Source organism: Procambarus clarkii, chromosome 25, assembly GCF_040958095.1.
Source record: "Procambarus clarkii isolate CNS0578487 chromosome 25, FALCON_Pclarkii_2.0, whole genome shotgun sequence".
NCBI lineage: Eukaryota > Metazoa > Arthropoda > Malacostraca > Decapoda > Cambaridae > Procambarus > Procambarus clarkii.
In genome coordinates this window covers 22,798,935-22,821,407 of record NC_091174.1, presented here as the reverse complement: position 1 = coordinate 22,821,407, position 22,473 = coordinate 22,798,935, and the positions used below count along the sequence as shown (strand labels likewise).

General features: G+C 38.5%; 1 protein-coding gene across 1 annotated transcript in view; it reads left to right on the top strand.

The window, feature by feature from the left end:
* LOC123756330 (MAM and LDL-receptor class A domain-containing protein 1) overlaps window positions 1–22,473 on the top strand; it is a gene marked incomplete in the record, with an annotated part of 412,433 nt that overhangs the window by 121,460 nt on the left and 268,500 nt on the right. The window contains 1 exon segment of the mRNA XM_069331355.1: window positions 1,020–1,169. Within this exon segment, the coding sequence (XP_069187456.1) occupies window positions 1,020–1,169 (150 nt within the window).

Below are 22,473 nucleotides of genomic sequence, written 5' to 3'. Positions count from 1 at the left end.
TTGGCGAACAAGACCCTCAACGGGGACCCCATTGCCACACCATCAACCTGCAGGTAGAGTTTACCCTCTGGGCACAGGAAAGAAGCTTCAGTGGTGCAAGACTTCAGCATATCCCGTAAGATAGTTCGAGGTTCCTTGAGTGGAAGAAGGCGCTCCTGTTGATACACATAGTCCAATATTATGTTTATTGTCCTTTCCACTGAAACGTTAGGAAATAGACTGTCAACGTCAAGGGAAGCTGTGATCCCACGAAGAACTCTTGTTTTCAGAACGTGGTTCTATCGTTCAGAGCAGATCTCACGGGAATCAGCCAAAAACCTAATATATAATATTTGATTAAGGAAATACTGGCTTACATTACGAAATATAACGTAACCTCGGTAATGTTATCTCTGAAAACACCCAGCCAGTTAATACCTTGATTACAATCAGTAGTATTCCGAAGCAGCTGCTCCTTATTATTTTCTCTTGCGAAATTCAATCGAAAAAAACTGAATGGAAATTATAAGAATAATGCGCTAAGCCAGCATGACTATATTGAACTTGAAAGGAATATAAGGCTACAGAACTGAAATATGTGGACGGGGTGAAGCAATGGTCGCCAACTACTTTCACAATAAAGGATCGATCACTGATCTTGCAAAAATAAATTCAGGATCATTCTTTTTTACATGTTGGGATGACTTGGGCATCCCTTCTTTCTGTTTGCCCCCGAACAAACAGCAGAAATTAGGGAATGGATCAATCTCAGTCGGCGTTGTCTTCTGGGAAAAATACTGTATGTTGGAAAAATTCATAAAATTACCCGTTGAAGAAGAAGAAGCAGAAGTAAAAAAATAATCTAACATGTGCTCTCTAATATTTAAACAAAAATATAAAGGTAATCTGACATGTATTTCACAATAAGGTTTATCTTAGTATAACGATTTTATTTTAATAACTTATCGGCTTTAAAAATTAGGGAAAAAATAAAAATTCTGCAATTGACATGGTTTAAGCTAATATGGTACGTTTTGCAGATGACTGCATGTTTGACCTGGATCTCTGCTCCTGGACCAACAGCGACTCTTCTGACAACTTCGACTGGAAGATTGGACGTAGCAGTGAGAAGAGAGGCACAGGGCCCTCCAGGGACCAAGCCTCCTCACTCAACACCCGTATCACTACAGGTATTATAGCACAGTTATTGATGTTACTTCCAATAATATAGTAACAATACACTATATACAAACATAAATTTGCAAAAGGCTGCCATACAACTAGCCACAACGCTCTCTTCCGCTATATATTAAAATATATACGCATTAACATACCTAGAATGGGTACCACCTCTGGTGCAAGTGTAGGGACCCATAGCCTCGGAGAAGAAAATAGAGAGTACTCAGAGAAGACCTTGTGGATCCTCACTGAACCCTTTGATATCTTCTTCTCCTACCACCCCTATTCTTTTGGTATGTATGTATATTTATCTAACTTTATTTGAAAATGAATAGCATTAACATATATATATTTTTTGTGAGTAATGTTTCAGTTTGAGTTATCTGACATCAGATATCGTTATAGAAAGACATAATACCTCTATTTAGATAAGTCAACTATCCTGTAGCAAGAGCATCTCAAACGAATGTCGAGTAATGATTAACAAGATCAAACCAATTTATGCATAACATTGAAATAATTTAATTTAGCCTCCCTTGCCCTTACCTATTGTTTGTATCATTCACCTATAGAAAGTTATTGACTTTAATATTCTGACCATTGCCCTAACTTTTACAATCATAGAAGGGTTCCACTGGCTATTATGTCATCTTATCTTATAGCTATCTTGTCTGCTTAACCTACTGTTATTTCCTAAACATTAGACAGAGTAAGACTGAAATCTTTATCCTCCCGCCGTGTAACTGTATTTTCCTCTTTTAAATCGACCAAGGCGTCTATGCACAAACAACAAGGCTCTATCGATCGATGTGATCTTTTCAACTGTCACATAGTTTTAACAACCAAACCATCACCGGAGATATCTTAACTAGCAACGCCGAAATCGACATTACATATCCAGCACTCTAGTTCAACAATAAACAGCCAGCTTACTCCTCCGACACTTACCTTCCTCCTTACACCATACAGCAGCCGACCTCGACTATGTTATTGTTGTCGTTTTTAGGGGCGACGACGATCGAAGAATCTGATGCGCCCCTGGCGTACCCGTTAAAGGTAAATCGCGAAACCTAAAGGCGAAATTAATGTCGCCCATCGGCGAAAACAAATGTGTCTTGCGGCAGATAAACACACGGATGGGCAGATGATTGGAGAGCCCCAGGAGTCCCTCAGCGATGCAAGCACCGGCCCCGCACCACACTGAGAAATAAAAAATTCGGCTCCCAACTAAAATGCCTAAAGTCCTCCAGTGCCCTCTGGCAAAGCAGAAGCCAGCCGCCCACCACCTCTGAGGGGCACACCAGGAGCCACCCAGGATCTGCCAACTCCCGGTCAAGCCGGCGCCGGATACAGTCACTCTGCCCGAATAACCACCCAGAAAATTTTCAGAATCTATCACCATTCCTGTGACCCAAGTTGATACGTGCGCCTGGCGTCCTAAAAATCCGGACCATTGGATAGGAACACCAAACGGCAGTATCAAGACACAAAATCGCGAAACTGAACGTAATCCGGCGGCCCCCAGGCGTCTGCTCGCCGTCAAGGTTGAACCAGGAGTCCTCGACTATGTAACCCCACACTTTGCCTCATCCTACTCCTACGGGCTACTCATGGCCATGCCACCTTCGCGATGGCTTAATCTTTATCAATCAATCAGTTTCATCCAACTTGGTGTACATAATATACTCCCAGTCGTTATACATCCACTGCCTCTGTAGATGTTGTTTGCAATGTCTCCTTGTGTCGTTCTGTACTTGCCCCCATGCAGGGTCCCACTTGCGAAGTTTTACCCAATTGGTCAAGGCGCCTACCCCTCCTTCTGTTCTGAAACGCTTTTTTCTTGAAACTTTTTCTTCACACTCTACTCCGTTGCCATTTTCACAAATAAGTATAAGTTTGCCAACAGTTTTGGCTACTCAGAAGTCTTTCCAGACCAAACCCTTACCCTCTGAGACTAACATCTTCAAGGCTAAACTGTGCAGTTTTGTATACTTAATTGTTCTCCTGACGTCAACGCTCCTTTGCTATTGTGGTTGAATCTCGGTGACTCTCATGGCTCTGGGGTCATTTAGCACAATCGTTGGCCAGGAGTTACACGTAACAAACGGCACGCTTATAAGGGCAGCCTGTTCCTTCAGCCTTTCTCCTGCCACCATAATCGGTGGCGTAAATAGGATCTGGTGAGGTTACGTGTTAGTCATTCACTCTTAACTCACGGGCACTTAATGGAACGCTTCCCTACTCCTTATTGTTAAAATTGCATTGTCTTTCTTACAATTGTACACCTCATTGTGGAATATCTCGATTTTCAGGACGTTCGTTTGTCTTGCTTTCCTAATGTCCCTTGAAGTTGTTTGTCCCTCAATAATATCAATTGTGAATCTGATGCCTTTGATACTGCTTACCCTATGACCCTATGTGCTTTTGTTGTCGTAGAGGCATTCTCAATATTTAGTTCTTTTTAAATATCCAATGACACTGATGGTGCTGCAAATTGTCCCATGCTTCGTGTCTTAGTAGCTATACCGGCCAGAGGAGGTAAGTCTCTAGCCTCATCAGTCACGAAATCAATCAATAATTTATCTGTAACTGACGACTTGATCCCCCATCTTTTACTTACGGAAAAGCCGCCATTACAGACCTAATAAAAGATCAAATTGCAGCTTGAAAAACAGAAATCCAATTGAAAATATTTAAGAATCCAACACAATAGGGGCAATAAGTGAACGCAATTGCACCTAGAAATACTTCCCCAGCCGATTCGCTGAGAGAAAGAAGCACCCTCTCTAGTATAGGAAAGCTCTGTTCTTGATAAATTTCCCAAACCTACAACCACCTGTAACACCTTCAAGAGTCTGTGGCATACCAAGAAATCTTGTCATTTGGGCCATTCTCCGCAGGGAAGTATAAGGATGTATGACCACAGCGCCTCATGGAGATGGTAAAACCCAGTTATCGCCAAAGCTGCCGAGACTGCTGTTGGGTTTTACAAAGTTTGTCAAGAAATGACTGTCTGAACTGATAATAAATGTAATTCTTCTTGGGTTAAAAAAAAATTTCATCCGAGTAAAAAAAAAAAAGATGTATTAAAAACAGTTCAGTCAAAATTTCCTTGTTTCTCCCCTTTATTTCAGTGAGATACAGGAAGGAATTGACACTTGCTCGGAGAGTATGAAGTAGTTTGTGCAGAAGGTGTCCAGCAGTTGCATCCTCTTGCACCTTTTCTTCTCTGCTTGGTTGTTAATTGTGGTCAGATAGGTTAACCAGCGAGATGAACATCTAGTTCCAGGATAGCACCCTGGCAGGGACCCAGGAGGTGCTCCCTAGTGAATCTGTAGCTGGTGAAATCTAAAGGAGAGTAAGGACTCTCCCATTTCAAACTGCCAGTGTGTTGCTGGAGACCTCTGCCAGCATGTTAATGGAGAGTAGAACTAATGTTTTAGCCTCGTGACGATACTGTGTAGGACTGGCCCATGATTTACTGAGAAAGGTGAACTCTTTGGCGTGAGGACTATAGAAGACAGACTCAAGGAGGAAGCCTTGAGTGGTGTATAATAGAAGATTGATGTGGACTCGCCGGGAAAGAAGATTGCAGAAGTCTTATAGTGTACAGTGCGAAAGTAACGCCTGCAGTGTTGCCAGTCATGTACATCTATATAAATAAAAATGTAAACGTCAGTTTGTTCAAAATTGCTAATCTCTGAAAGTTATTCACCGATTGCTTTGAAATTTTGACACAACGTTCCCTTCCGTCGACTGGGCTCTCACTCACAGCTCTGGCTGGAAGCAGGTCCATGAAGAACTCTGTAGGGTAGAACATAGAACATAAGAACAAAGGCAACTGCAGAAGGCCTATTGGCCCATACGAGGCAGCTCCTATTTATAACCACCCAATCCCACTCATATACTTGTCCAACCCGCGCTTGAAACAATCGACGGACACCACCTCCACCACGTTACGCGGTAATTGGTTCCACAAATCAACAACCCTATTACTGAACCAGTATTTACCCAAGTCTTTCCTAAATCTAAACTTATCCAATTTATACCCATTGTTTTGTGTTCTGTCTTGTGTTGATACTTTTAATACCCTATTAATATCTCCTTTATTATGTCCATTCACCCACTTGTAAACCTCTATCATGTCACCCCTAACTCTTCGCCTTTCCAGTGAATGCAACTTAAGCTTTGTTAATCTTTCTTCATATAAAAGATTTCTAATTTGGGGAATTAACTTAGTCATCCTACGCTGGACACGTTCAAGTGAATTTATATCCAGTCTATAATATGGCGACCAAAACTGAACTGAATAATCTAATTGGGCCTAACTAGATCAAGATATAGCTTGAGAACCACACCAGGTGTCTTGTTACTAACGCTGCGATTAATAAATCCAAGTGTCCGATTTGCCTTATTACGAACATTTATGCATTGATCTTTTTGTTTTAAATTCTTACTAATCATAACTCCCAGATCCCTTTCGCAATCCGACTTCGCAATCTCACACCATCTAGCTCGTATCTTGTAACTCAATCATCATTACCTAACCTCAAAACTTTACATTTATCAGCATTAAACTGCATCTGCCAATCCTTTGACCATTTCAAAACCCTATCTAGATCAACTTGAAGTGATAGTGAGTCCTCCTCCGAATTAATTTCACTACCGATTTTCGTATCATTGGCAAATTTGCAAATGTTGCTACTCAAACCTGAATCTAAATCATTTATATACATTATAAACAACAGAGGTCCCAGGACAGAGCCTTGAGGCACTCCACTTACAACATTTTCCCACTCTGACTTGATTCCATTTATACTAACTCTCTGTTTCCTTTGGTATAGCCATGCCCTAATCCAGCTTAATATAGCACCCCCAATACCATGAGACTCTATCCTTTTAATCAGTCTTTCATGTGGCACTGTATCAAAAGCTTTGCTAAAGTCAAGGTACACAACATCACAATCCTTACCACTATCAACTGCCTCAACTATGCTAGAATAAAAAGATAACAAATTTGTTAAACATGAACGGCCATTTATAAAACCATGTTGCGACTCAATTATTAATTTATGTTTTTCAAGATGAAGACGAATTTTATTTGCTTTTATAGATTCGAGTAACTTTCCCACAATAGACGTTAGGCTAATTGGTCGATAGTTAGGCGCAAGTGATCAATCTCCTTTCTTAAAAACGTGGTATCACATTAGCAACTTTCCAAAACTCTGGCACTCTGCCTGACTCTATTGATTGATTAAATATGGTTGGGAGTGGGTCACAAAGCTCCTCTTTGCATTCGTTAAGCACCCTGGCAAACACTTCATCCGGCCCTGGGGATTTGTTTGGTTTGAGTTTTACTATTTGTTTACGAACATCCTCCCTGGTAACTGCTAAACTCGTCAACCTGTCCTCGTCCCCACCCACATAGACTTGTTCGGCTGAAGGCATATTGTTAACATAAGAACATAAGAACAAAGGCAACTGCAGAAGGCCTGTTGGCCCATACGAGGCAGCTCGTATTTATAACCACCCAATCCCACTCATATACATGTCCAACCCATGCTTGAAACAATCGAGGGACCCCACCTCCACAATGTTACGCGGCAATTGGTTCCACAAATCAACAACCCTGTTACTGAACCAGTATTTACCAAAGTCTTTCCTAAATTTAAACTTATCCAATTTATACCCATTGTTTCGTGTTCTGTCTTGTGTTGATACTTTTAATACCCTATTAATATCCCCTTTGTTATGTCCATTCACCTACTTGTAAACCTCTATCATGTCACCCCTAACTCTTCGCCTTTCCAGTGAATGCAACACTGGAAGTTCCTCTTTAGTAAATACAGATACAAAATATTTATTAAAAATACTACTCATCTCTTCATCACTATCTGTTATTTGACCTGTCTCAGTTTTTAATGGACCTATCCTTTCCCTAGTCTTAGTACGATATAACTGAAAAAACCCTTTAGGATTTGTCTTTGCTTGCCCTGCTATGCGAACTTCATAGTTTCTTTTTGCTTTTGCTTTCCTTATCTCTTTTTTAACATTTCTAACCAGTTGTACGAATTCCTGTTCTAAAGTGACCTCCCCATTTTTAATCCTTTTGTACCAAGCTCTCTTTTTACCTATAAGGTTCTTCAAATTCTTTGTTATCCACTTTGGGTCATTAGTATTCGATCTATTCAATTTGTATGGTATACTACGTTCCTGTGCTTTGTTTAGAATATTCTTAAATAAGTTATATATTGAATCCACATCGAAATCGCCATTTAAGTCACCTATCGCTGGGTTCATGTCTCGCTCCAAGACCGGCCCACACCCCATACCCAAGACTTTCCAATCAATTTGACCCAAACAATTTCTTAGGCTATTAAAATCAGCTTTTCGAAAATCTGGGACTTTAACAGAATTTTCTCCTACAGGTCTATTCCATTCTATGCTAAATCTGATTTCTTTGTGATCACTGTTCCCTAGCTCACTCCCTATTTCGATGTCATTAATTTGTGTTTCCCTGTTAGTTAACACTAAATCTAAAATATTATTTTCCCGTGTTGGTTCCTTAATGTGTTGCGTAAGAAAGCAATCGTCAATTAATTCTAGAAAATCTTCTGCTTCACTATTCCCTGTTTTGTTCAACCAGTTTATTCCGCTAAAATTAAAGTCACCCATGACATAAATACTGTTAGATCTAGATGCTCTAGATATTTCATCCCATAGGTGCTTTGCTTCCATTCTGTCTAAATTTGGTGGCCTATATATAACTCCTATTATAATATTATTAGCTTTTTCGTTTAATTCTATCCAAATAGTTTCTGTGTGTGGCTCAGTTTTGATTCCCTCTTTGAGACTACATTTCAAATTGTCCCTAACATATATGGCTACTCCACCTCCTCGTCTAATATATCTATCTGTGTGAAATAGTTTAAATCCATTTATTTGATATTCAGCTAATAGTTCTCTATTTTCTACATTCATCCACGTTTCGGTAAGTGCAATAATATCTATTTTTTCTGTGCAGACAAGAGCATTAAATTCGTTAATTTTATTTCATAGACTTCTACTGTTAGTGTAATATACCCTAAGTGAATTGTTATTTTGAGGCCCTTCTCTTTCCCTGATCATTTTGCCAATTCCTTTCTTCCACAAACACATACTTTTATTACCTCCTTCCTCCAAATCAATTCCCATTCCTCTATCTACTAACAGTTTAAACCCAAACAAACAGCTCTAACCACTTCTTCCAACGAGTTCGCAACAGCAACAACCCCAGCTCTCGATAGATGCACCCCATCACGAGCATACATTTAATTTCTTCCATAGAAGTGTTCCCAGTTGTCTATGAAAGATATTGCATTTGATTTGCAATATCTTTCCAGCCGGCAATTGACACCAAGTGCCCTCGATATCCATTCATTTCCCACTCCCTTTCTTGGAAGAATGCCACATATGATCGGGATTCCTCCCTTGCTCCTAACTAATTCTATGGCTGTTTTATACCTCTTAATCAGTTCCTCACTCCTAACTCAACCAACATCATTTCCTCCCACGCTAATGCAAATAATGGGATTGTTCCCATTTCCAGCCATAATATCATTCATGTTGTTTATAATATCACCAATACCAGCTCCGGGATAGCAAACCCTTAACCTGTTCCCCCTATCTCTAGCACAAAATGCTCTATCCAAATACCTTATCTGGGAATCTCCCACAACTAAGGTTTGCTTAGGTACTTCCTTTACTCTCTGAGGGGCCTGCGCTTCCTTGCTCTTCGTTGCTTTCCCTTTTGCGCGATCCGCAGTCTCACCACAGCACTCGTCCTCCAAAACGTCAAATGAATTAGAAGTTGCTATGGTGTTTGAAGGCGGCTTTATCAAAGTCTTCTTAAGGCCCCTGTCTTTCACAACTCTCCAAGACGAGGTCCCTTTACTACTGGTCTCCTTCTTCGTTACTTCTCATTGTTCTTTCAGCTGACGCACCTCCTCCCGCAGAGAGTCCAACTCTGTCCTCAGGGCTCCCACTAGAGTCACCAGGTAGGTAAGGCAGGTCCTAGTCAACAATGGCTTCTCTAACGGTTATGTTGAAGACGTCATAAAAAGAAAGGTGAAACGCCATGCAACCTCTGAAGAGTCAACTAACACAACAGCTGTTGAGCCTATTAGGCTGTTTTACAGGAACTTCTTTTCGACGGCTCATAAAACGGAGGAAAGTGTCATGAAATATATTATTAATAGGAGCGTTATCCCCACAGACAAAAATCAGAAGATACAATTGACAATTTCAAAAACAAGAAAACGGCCTACCTACTCATGAAGAACTCTCCAGACACCAAACAGAACGCCTTAACATGCCCACTTGGGGACTGTCAGCCCCAAATATCTCGGTATGTAGGCAAGACAACAATGTCTCTTTCTAGACAATTAACAATGCACAAACAGGGCTCCATCAAGAAATATATAATCTCTTCTCACAGCCAGACCATCACCAGACAAATTTTAACCAACAACACAGAAATCATCGATAGATACAGCGATAGAAGGAGACTCGACATCAGCGAGGCCCTACACATCAAAAAGTCAACAAAAGCAATCAATCGTATATACACTCAATGTGTGTATATACTCCCATATATACACATAACTATATTCTACCCACTTCAAGACCCCGAACCAACATAAAAGCAGCAAGAGCAATATAGCTATACATAGCAATATACCCATTGATTCGTGTTCTGTCTTTTGTTACCTCACCCAAAAACGAATATAAGCATGAAATGATGTGTGTAAAAATCTGTCTTTGAACACGTGAGAAGTCGTTGCGAAACGCTTTTAGGCATCAGAATATAAATATAAAAGTGAAGATGTACTTTGGAGAGGAAATATTCCAATTACCCCTGACAGTGAAGAAAAATATAAGAAATATTGAGAAGATTCGTGTTAGAATCATTAATCTTACCCTTTCGGTCATATTCAACAACATATATTTACAAGAAAGACCGTTAACAATAATATATATATATATATATATATATATATATATATATATATATATATATATATATATATATATATATATATACATATATATATATATATATATATATATATATATATATATATATATATATATATATATATATATACATATATATATATATATATATATATATATATATATATATACATATATATATATATATATATATATATATATATATATATATATATATATATATATATATATATACATATATATATATATATATATATATATATATATATATATATATATATATATATATATATATATATATATATATATATATATATATATATATATATATATATATATATATATATATATATATATATATATATATATATATATATATATATATATATATATATATATATATATATATATATATACATATATATATATATATATATATATATATATATATATATATATATATATATATATATACATATATATATATATATATATATATATATATATATATATATATATATATATATATATATATATATATATATACATATATATATATATATATATATATATATATACATATATATATATATATATATATACATATATATATATATATATATATATATATATATATATATATACATATATATATATATATATATATATATATATATATATATATATATATATATATATATATATACATATATATATATATATATATATATATATATATATATATATATATATATACATATATATATATATATATATATATATATATATATATATATATATATATACATATATATATATATATATATATATATATATATATATATATATATACATATATATATATATATATATATATATATATATATATATATATATATATATATATATATATATATATATATATATATATTATTAAATATGACCGAAAAAGTAAGATTAATAATTCTAACACGAATTTTCTCAATCTTTCGTACATTTCTTTTCACTGTTGGAGGTAATTCAAAAATCAATTCTCCAAAATTCATTTTTATTTCTAGTCTGACACGACACTTGAGCGCGTTTCGTAAAACTTATTACATTTTCAAAGACTTTACACATACACAACTGAATAGAACTTACATATCTCCGCTTTGTTTATATCTACTTTTGAGTGAGGTGGATGGGGTGAGGTGGTATTTAATAGGGTATTAATTTCATCAACACAAGACAGAACACGAAACAATGGGTATTGAAATGGAAGTGATTGTAGAAAGCCTATTGGTCCATATTTCTTGATGCTTCTATATTGGAGCGGAGTCTTGAGGTGGGTAGAATATAGTTGTGCATTAATTGGCTGTTGATTGCTGGTGTTGACTTCTTAATGTGCAGTGCCTCGCAAACGTCAAGCCGTCTGCTATCACTGTATCTATCGATGATTTCTGTGTTGTTTACTAGGATTTCTGTGGCGATGGTTTGGTTGTGGGAAGAGATTATATGTTCCTTAATGGAGCCCTGTTGCTTATGCATCGTTAAATGCCTAGAAAGAGATGTTGTTTTCTTGCCTATATACGGGGGTTTTTGGAGCTTACAGGCCCCAAGTGGGCATTTAAAGGCATAGACGACGTTGGTCTCTTTTAAAGCGTTCTGCTTTGTGTCTGGAGAGTTTCTCATGAGTAGGCTGGCCGTTTTTCTGGTTTTATAGTAAATCGTCAGTTGTATCCTCTGATTTTTGTCTGTAGGGATAACGTTTCTATTAACAATATCTTTCAGGACCCTTTCCTCCGATTTATGAGCTGTGGAAAAGAAGTTCCTGTAAAAAAATCTAATAGGGGGTATAGGTGTTGTGTTAGTTGTCTCTTCAGAGGTTGCATGGCGTTTCACTTTCCTTCTTATGATGTCTTCGACGAAACCATTGGAGAAGCCGTTGTTGACTAGGACCTGCCTTACCCTACAGAGTTCTTCGTCGACTTGCTTCCTTTCTGAGCTGTGGCTGAGAGCACGGTCGACATATGCGTTAACAACACTCCTCTTGTACCTGTCTGGGCAGTCGCTGTTGGCATTTAGGCACATTCCTATGTTCGTTTCCTTAGTGTAGACTGCAGTGTGGAAACCTCCGCTCTTTTCCATGACTGTTACATCTAGAAAGTACAGCTTCCCATCCTTTTCCATCCGTGCAGCGTTTCACTTACGAGATGAAAAAGGATGGGAAGCTGCCCTTTCTAGATGTAACAGTCATGGAAAAGAGCGGAGGTTTCCACACTGCAGTCTACACTAAGGAAACGAACATAGGAATGTGCCTAAATGCCAACAGCGACTGCCCAGACAGGTACAAGAGGAGTGTTGTTAACGCATATGTCGACCGTGCTCTCAGCCACAGCTCAGAATGGAAGCAAGTCGACGAAGAAGTCTGTAGGGTAAGGCAGGTCCTAGTCAACAACGGCTTCTCCAATGGTTTCGTCGAAGACATCATAAGAAGGAAAGTGAAACGCCATGCAACCTCTGAAGAGACAACTAACACAACACCTATACCCCCTATTAGACTATTTTACAGGAACTTCTTTTCCACAGCTCGTAAAACGGAGGAAAGGGTCCTGAAAGATATTGTTAATAGAAACGTTATCCCTACAGACAAAAATCAGAGGATACAACTGACGATTTACTATAAAACCAGAAAAACGGCCAGCCTACTCATGAGAAACTCTCTAGACACAAAGCAGAACGCTTTAAAAGAGACCAACGTCGTCTATGCCTTTAAATGCCCACTTGGGGACTGTAAGCTCCAAAAAACCCAGTATATAGGCAAGACAACAACATCTCTTTCTAGGCGTTTAACGATGCATAAGCAACAGGGCTCCATTAAGGAACATATAATCTCTTCCCACAACCAAACCATCGCCAGAGAAATCCTAGTAAACAACACAGAAATCATCGATAGATACAGCGATAGCAGACGGCTTGACGTTTGCGAGGCACTGCACATTAAGAAGTCAACACCAGCAATCAACAGCCAATTAATGCACAACTATATTCTACCCACCTCAAGACTCCGCTCCAATATAGAAGCATCAAGAAATATGGACCAATAGGCTTTCTACAATCACTTCCATTTCAATACCCATTGTTTCGTGTTCTGTCTTGTGTTGATGAAATTAATACCCTATTAAATACCACCTCACTCAAAAGTAGATATAAACAAATCGGAGATATGTAAGTTCTATTCAGTTGTGTATGTGTAAAGTCTTTGAAAATGTAATAAGTTTTACGAAACGCGCTCAAGTGTCGCGTTAGACTAGAAATAAAAATGAATTTTTGAGAATTGATTTTTGAATTACCTCCAACAGTGAAAAGAAATGTACGAAAGATTGAGAAAATTCGTGGTAGAATTATTAATCTTACTTTTTCGGTCATATTTAATAATATATGTCTACAGGAAAGACTGCTACCAAATTATACTAATATATATATTTATATATTTTATTAAATATGACCGAAAAAGTAAGATTAATAATTCTAACACGAATTTTCTCAATCTTTCGTACATTTCTTTTCACTGTTGGAGGTAATTCAAAAATCAATTCTCAAAAATTCATTTTTATTTCTAGTCAGACGCGACACTTGAGCGCGTTTCGTAAAACTTATTGAAGGCGCAATCCTTGCGCCTTCAGCCTGAAGTCTCCAAAGGAATTTGTTGACTTACTGCTGGGCACACGGGCCACAGGGATAAGAGCCTCGTTGGACGTAGAATCGCTGTTTACCAACGTACCTGTGGACGAGACAATCGGGATGATAGCCGACAGAGTGTATCGTGATCCAGCCTGTACTCCTCTTGACATACCAGAAAATATTCTGAGGAAACTACTCCAAGCTTGTACTAAAGAGGCACCCTTCTTGAGCCCGGATGGGCACATGTATAAGCAAGTAGATGGGGTCGACATGGGTTCTCCCCTAGGTGTCCTGTTTGCAAACTTCTACATGGGTACCATCGAGCAAAAAGTCTTAGTCGACATGAACTTGAAACCGGCCATATACTGCAGGTATGTTGACATTTTTACACAGGTACCTGATGTCAGACATCTGCAGGAGCTGAAGGAGGCATTTGAGCAGAGTTCCGTGCTGCGTTTCACTTAGAAGATGGAAAAGGATGGGAAGCTGCCCTTTCTAGATGTAACAGTCATGGAAAAGAGCGGAGGTTTCCACACTGCAGTCTACACTAAGGAAACGAACATAGGAATGTGCCTAAATGCCAACAGCGACTGCCCAGACAGGTACGAGAGGAGTGTTGTTAACGCATATGTCGACCGTGCTCTCAGCCACAGCTCAGAATGGAAGCAAGTCGACGAAGAACTCTGTAGGGTAAGGCAGGTCCTAGTCAACAACGGCTTCTCCAATGGTTTCGTCGAAGACATCATAAGAAGGAAAGTGAAACGCCATGCAACCTCTGAAGAGACAACTAACACAACACCTATACCCCCTATTAGACTATTTTACAGGAACTTCTTTTCCACAGCTCATAAAATGGAGGAAAGGGTCCTGAAAGATATTGTTAATAGAAACGTTATCCCTACAGACAAAAATCAGAGGATACAACTGACGATTTACTATAAAACCAGAAAAACGGCCAGCCTACTCATGAGAAACTCTCCAGACACAAAGCAGAACGCTTTAAAAGAGACCAACGTCGTCTATGCCTTCAAATGCCCACTTGGGGACTGTAAGCTCCAAAAAAAACCAGTATATAGGCAAGACAACAACATCTCTTTCTAGGCGTTTAACGATGCATAAGCAACAGGGCTCCATTAAGGAACATACAATCTCTTCCCACAACTAAACCATCGCCAGAGAAATCCTAGTAAACAACAAAGAAATCATCGATAGATACAGCGATAGTTGACGGCTTGACGTTTGCGAGGCACTGCACATTAAGAAGTCAACACCAGCAATCAACAGCCAATTAATGCACAACTATATTCTACCCACCTCAAGACTCCGCTCCAATATAGAAGCATCAAGAAATATGGACCAATAGGCTTTCTACAATCACTTCCATTTCAAATACCCATTGTTTCGTGTTCTGTCTTGTGTTGATGAAATTAATACCCTATTAAATACCACCTCACCCCATCCACCTCACTCAAATGTAGATATAAACAAATCGAAGATATGTAAGTTCTATTCAGTTGTGTATGTGTAAAGTCTTTGAAAATGTAATAAGTTTTACGAAACGCGCTCAAGTGTCGCGTCAGACTAGAAATAAAAATGAATTTTGGAGAATTGATTTTTGAATTACCTCCAACAGTGAAAAGAAATGTACGAAAGATTGAGAAAATTCGTGTTAGAATTATTAATCTTACTTTTTCGGTCGTATTTAATAATATATGTCTACAGGTAAGACTGCTACCAAAATTTACTAATTTATATATATATATATATATATATATATATATATATATATATATATATATATATATATATATATATATATATATATATATATATATATATATATATATATGTTGTACCTAGTAGCCAGAACGCACTTCTCAGCCTACTATGCAAGGCCCGATTTGCCTAATAAGCCAAGTTTTCATGAATTAATTGTTTTTCGACTACCTAACCTAACCTAACTTTTTCGGCTACCTAACCTAACCTAACCTATAAAGATAGGTTAGGTTAGGTTAGGTAGGGTTGGTTAGGTTCGGTCATATATCTACGTTTATTTTAACTCCAATAAAAAAAAATTTACCTCATACATAATGAAATGGGTAGCTTTATCATTTCATAAGAAAAAAATTAGAGAAAATATATTAATTCAGGAAAAGTTGGCTTATTAGGCAAATCGGGCCTTGCATAGTAGGCTGAGAAGTGCGTTCTGGCTACTAGGTACGACATATATATATATATATATATATATATATATATATGTATATATATATATATATATATATGTATATATATATATATATATATATATATATATATATATATATATATATATATATATATATATATATATAATATATATATATATATAAAATACACACACACACTAGCTGTACCTGGCAACGCATTGCTGTGGCTCAGTCTAGTTAAATGGGAAAGAAAAGAGAAATCACATGTTTCTATTATGCTTAATTTCACCATGCTTGTGGGTATACAAAATTTTTTGTTCCATTGTCTGTGTAGATATAGGGATTGTCTGGTTTGCCGACTCGAACTCCCGACCCTCCCTCGTCCCCTCGTCCTCCCAATCATTCTCCACTTCCCCGTCCTCTAGTCCTCCCCCACCATTTCCCCCTTCCCCGTTCCCTCGTCCTCCTAAGCATTTACTTCTTCCCCGTTCCCGCTGTAACTGTTCATACGCACCGCTCGTAATATCGGGTACAGTGTTAAGTATAGTTTAGGGATACTGACTGTATCTAAATATGATATACCATGGTGCCCCGTGATACAGTACAAGAAAGAAAAAATATAACACCAGGTTATAAACATAGGCACAATATATATATATATTAAAATATATTTAACAAATTAAAGGCGTGTAATATCAATACTATCTAACATGGCAATTACTTTGAGTAACACAAGTGAATCAATGGCTAAATAATTAAAAGTAATATTCTTCCAGACAAAAATTATGCTACATTACTAAAACAGTTCAGAACACTTAACCGAATATGTCTTTCCCAGGTGACATCTCTCAGCTAAATGAATTCTCTCTCCGACACTACCCATAATTCTTTCTCCCTCCGCCTTCATCCAGGATGATGGATGGTAATAAAGGACTTTTTAATATTTACAATAATTGACTCTCGTAGTGCCCTCATGGCTCTCGGTTCCTTTAATCCGGTTCATCCAGTGGTTGTCGAGATCCAGCATTGGCTGTTTCTTGTTCATAGTAAATTTAAGTTGGTTGAGTTTTGTTGGGTTCCCTGCCATATTGGTGTCTCTTTAAATGACCGTGGGGATGCTGCCGCCACGGAAGCTGTCCGCTCTTGTCCCATCTCTCGTAAAGGTATTCCTTATTCCGACTTTTAGCCGGTTATCCATACCTCCATCCTTACCCGTTGGCAGGCTTGTTGGTGTTTTGTTAATGGTAGCAAACTGTGTACTCTTAAGATTTGTATGTCCTCGTAGCCGTCCTCCTACCACCATAACCGGCGATGGGAAACGGCTCTAGCGAGGTTGCATATTGGCCATACTCGCTTAACTCATTGTGGGAACCGACCTGTGAGATTTATATTGATTTAATTTACATGAATTTATATAGAATTTATATTTACGTTAATTTATATATTTTGATAGCAATTGGTATGATGTTAAGTGGACTGTATTTCTGCAATATTTCTCACAAATCGATCCTTACATATTAGGGGGGGGGATTTATTTTAAATTTATATATATGCAGCCAATCAAGCTACAGTATTAAACTACATATATTAGTATATAAATTGAGGTGCCTTACCTTATTGTACAGCAGGCTTAGTCCACCAGGTATAACTAGGATGTAGACACCAAATTATCCTCGTGAGAGGCTAGCTTCCAGCACCCCAAGTAACTGATGAACCAAGATTAATTCTTGCTTCCTCTTCTTGTTCCTGTCAAAGGGCACTAGCTGTAAAAGACAGAATCCTAATATATGACAGCTATATCAGATAAAACACTGTATATTATATAAGATAAGGACCAAGGCTTAATTACCTGTATTTAGAAGCTCGTTCGCGTCCTAACCGGAATTAATCATATCTTCCTACATTACTGGCCAATAATGACTTGGATAAGATTTAGGAAAGACACTTCCCTTGTGGTTGTTGGCAGCGTGTTGATGATGGGAGAACACTAATTTGATGTACATAACACTTCGTCCAAGAGAATTTATAGAAGCTGAGTTTGCTCCCGATCGCCTCTGGTCTTAACAATGGCTGAACTTTCTCACCACCACTCATGCTCCTGGCTCAATTTGTCCAGATGTCAGTAAGTGATAGATGGGTCACATTTACTATATTTTGATACTGATAATTAAGTTGATTTAAATGAGATGTATTTTTGATGTAATAAGTCCAAAGATTACTGTATTTAAGAATAATTCCCAACAGCTGGTGAATTTTTAGTACTATGTGGCAATGATATCCCATTTTATATTGACGGAAAATTCCACTACAAGCTACATTTTCTATGGGTTAACTTGTGTATACAACAGCAGCAATATTATCTGCATATTGCATGTAATATTAGTAAATGGTGTCGGGGTTTTCCGACATAATTCCTCGGGGGGCTGCTCACAGGTCGCAGTTCTATTTAGAACAGACGACCACCGATACTCCTCCTTCGAATTATTAGATTAATTTGATGTTAGTAGTGAGTAATCACACATTTGTGCATCTGTTTGTACAGGACGGATGTCCCGTACTCGAGTTGCAGGGGTTAGAAGTCTAATGCGATTTCATTTCCCTGTTAACTCTTGAAAGGCTAAAATTATAGCCTAAATACATACTATTTAACCCAGAAGACTGAATATGATCAAGTACTACAGTCAAGTATGATTCAGGGACTGCAGTGTGATCAGTGAGATTAGATATAACTTAAAGCTTGTTCAGGTAACTGGTCACTGATATATAAACACTGAGGCCCATGGAATTCATCTTGATTAAATAATAAATGTATCAAAATCAGTCATTGGATTAATTGGGGTTTAATTTAGTTAATTGATTCAGAGGATTGAATAGTCCATCATTAAAGTCAAGTATGGTTCTGAGACTGCAGTTTGTTCAGTGACATTGGTCGCAGTGACTTGTAGCTGTTTAGGCTACTGTTCACTGATTTGCCACTGAGGCCTCATGAACTCATCTTTAGCTTTAAATGCTGACATTAACATCAACCTCTGTTGCTATAGTCAGCTGTAATCTCCTTAGTATAATGCTACTGGAGAAATATAATCAGCTGAGAAATTTAGATTTTTATTGGTATTGTTTATCTGCAGCCATAGGTCTCCCCAGGCTTGATACTGGGCCTGAGAGTAATTTGCCTTCTGCAGAATTTAGAATGGTTATGCCCTGATATTTAGTAGGGCTACCGATGAATCGATGACAATAGTCTGTACCTACAAGGACACCGAATTCGGTGAGGTGATCAGACTTAATATTATTTGCCAATTTTATTCCTCTATTTCTCAGGAATTTGGCTGTTGCTCTCAGACCTTGAACTTGTAGGTCTGCTGGTATTTTGTCCACCACAATGGCTTGTACTTGACAGATGTACCTGCCTAAACGTACTGACGGTTGTACCACCTGGTAGACTTGAGGTCCTGTATCTGGTAGAAACCCTGAGATGTTGATTGTCTTCTGGGCTACAGTCCTTAATTGTAGTTCATCTGCCAACCTTTAGTGACATATGTTCTCTGGGACCCTTGGTCAAACACCCCACGGGTATGGACCTTGGCCCTCTTATTCTGGATGGTAATTTGGGCAGTAGGTAAAGTCGCATTACTTTTGGACTCTGCCGCTTGGACACTGATTTTCTCTCGCATCTTGCAAAACTGTACTGTGGTGGGAATGCTATCTTCCACCTTGGGGTCTTGAATACGTTAATTTCGTATGTTTGCACAGTGCTTACCTCTTCTACACCTGTTGCAGGTGTTGAATTGGGTATCACAATAGTCAATGTTGTGTGACTTGAGGCACCTTGAACATCTCCCTAATTCCTGGAGTCGCATAATACGAGTGTCTCTGTCTGGATAATTAGCACAACGGTATGTTGAATGTTTCTTTGTGCAGAACATACATGTCCCCCAGCCTACTGCACGTTTGGAAGTTACCGGTTTGGGTAAACTAGTAACAGTAGGCTTGGAGGATTCTGGTGCATTACCAGATTTTCTGCAACTTGGTGTGAGAGTACTTGCTTGATGTTTATTTGGGGTAGTTATTTCACCCTTTAATTAATTTACTCTTACTTTCTATTTCTAAAGGCTTGCAAGAGGCTTTAACTTCCTCATTTGCGTCTCGTTTACCTATGATGGAACGCAAACCTTCAGTGATGTCCTGTACTGTCAGGATGGCGTTATGTTGATGTGTTTATAATTCATCCAGTATATTGCTGGATAATTTTCGTTGAAGGACAACTTTTTGTCATCCATTCACTAGTAGTTATATCAACCTTAAGACTGAATGTTCTTAGTAGTGACTCAAACTCCATGCTGAAGGATTGTAATGAGTCAGTGGTCTGATCAGGTTGAGGTAAGTCTAGCAATTGTAGTATTAAATGTTTGACAGTTTTCTCATTGCCAGCAGTATCCATACTGGCTAGCTGGTTAAGCCTTGTGGGGCTTGTACCTAGGTTGCTCATAAAGCTGAGCAAGTAATAATGGTAGTCTAGGGTAAAATTCTGCAAGCTATAATCCTACCACTAGTAGAGGTTAGCACTTAAAATTAACACACACACACACACACACACACACACACACACACACACACACACACACACACACACACACACACACACACACACACACACACACACACACACACACACACACACACATCAGAGTCTTGGGTCAGCTTTGATCGTGAGCAGACGTATAGGGTCAGCGGTCCGCGTTAACCGAGGGAACAATAGGGTTCAAGGGAGCGGGTGTACTGTGCAGTGAGAATCGGGTCAGTGTAATTTGAACAGTGGCATTGTAATGCAACACATTGATCACATCTCGTGGTGAATTATCTTAGTGAATTTAGAGAAGATAGCTAGTGAAGATAGACTTCTTGAGGAAGCATCAGTCGCATCAGCCGGGACCCACGTGGAGACCTGAAGACCTCACAGGATTACCGACGTCACGCCGTGTATTCACCTAGAGTGCTTGTGGGGGGCTGGCTGGTAAGTGTCTCTCATAAGTCTCCAACAGTGTACAAGGTTTATATAATATCATAGACACTATTGCATTCCATTCAATAATACAATCGTAATAATACAATCGTGGTAGACAGGTAACAGGGACAGCAACTGTGAGCTCACTGGGAGTGCCCAAATGAGCCACAGAGATATTAGAAAGAACTTTTTTAGTGTCAGAGTGGTTGACAAATGGAATGCATTAGGAAGCAATGTGGTGGAGGCTGACTCCATACACAGTTTCAAGTGTAGATATGATAGAGCCCAATAGGCTCAGGAACCTGTACACCTGTTGATTGACGGTTGAGAGGCGGGACCAAAGAGCCAGATCTCAACCCCCGCAAGCACAACTAGGTGAGTACACACACACACACATATATATATATATATATATATATATATATATATATATATATATATATATATATATATATATATATATATATATATATATATATATATATATATATATATATTGTGACGGTAAAGCGTTGGCGTTCGGCTGTTTCCAAAAGCTAGGGGCAGGGCCTTGTCACATAATAAAAAAAAAAAAAGAGAAAAGTTGGTCCTTTCGTCTGTGGTAAGGTAATGGGAAGACACACAAAACACAAGTATATAAACAATGAAATTTTAATTACTCTAGAAAAACAATACATGAATATGTATTGTGCTATGCCCAAGATTACTATCCGAGTGCCGGCGGTGGGGTGGTTCAAATAGCCTCGGCTATCACCTCATTTTGTCCGGTCGTGATGGTCAAGTGGATTAAGGCGTCTTGTACATACCAGTTGCGTTGCACCTGGGAGTATGGGTTCGAGTCACTTCTGGGGTGTGAGTTTTCAGTTGCATATTGTCCTGGGGACCATTCAGGCTTGTTCGCATTTGTGTTCCTCACGTGTGCCCCAAAGAATGAGGTGATTTGGTAAAATGCTATGCCCAAGATTACTTTCCGAGTGCCGGCGGTGGGGTGGTTCAAATAGCCTCGGCTATCACCTCATTTTGTCCGGTCGTGATGGTCAAGTGGATTAAGGCGTCTTGTACATACCAGTTGCGTTGCACCTGGGAGTATGGGTTCGAGTCACTTCTGGGGTGTGAGTTTTCAGTTTCATATTGTCCTGGGGACCATTCAGGCTTGTTCGCATTTGTGTTCCTCACGTGTGCCCCAAAGAATGAGGTGATTTGGTAAAATGCTATGCCCAAGATTACTATCCGAGTGCCGGCGGTGGGGTGGTTCAAATAGCCTCGGCTATCACCTCATTTTGTCCGGTCGTGATGGTCAAGTGGATTAAGGCGTCTTGTACATACCAGTTGCGTTGCACCTGGGAGTATGGGTTCGAGTCACTTCTGGGGTGTGAGTTTTCAGTTGCATATTGTCCTGGGGACCATTCAGGCTTGTTCGCATTTGTGTTCCTCACGTGTGCCCCA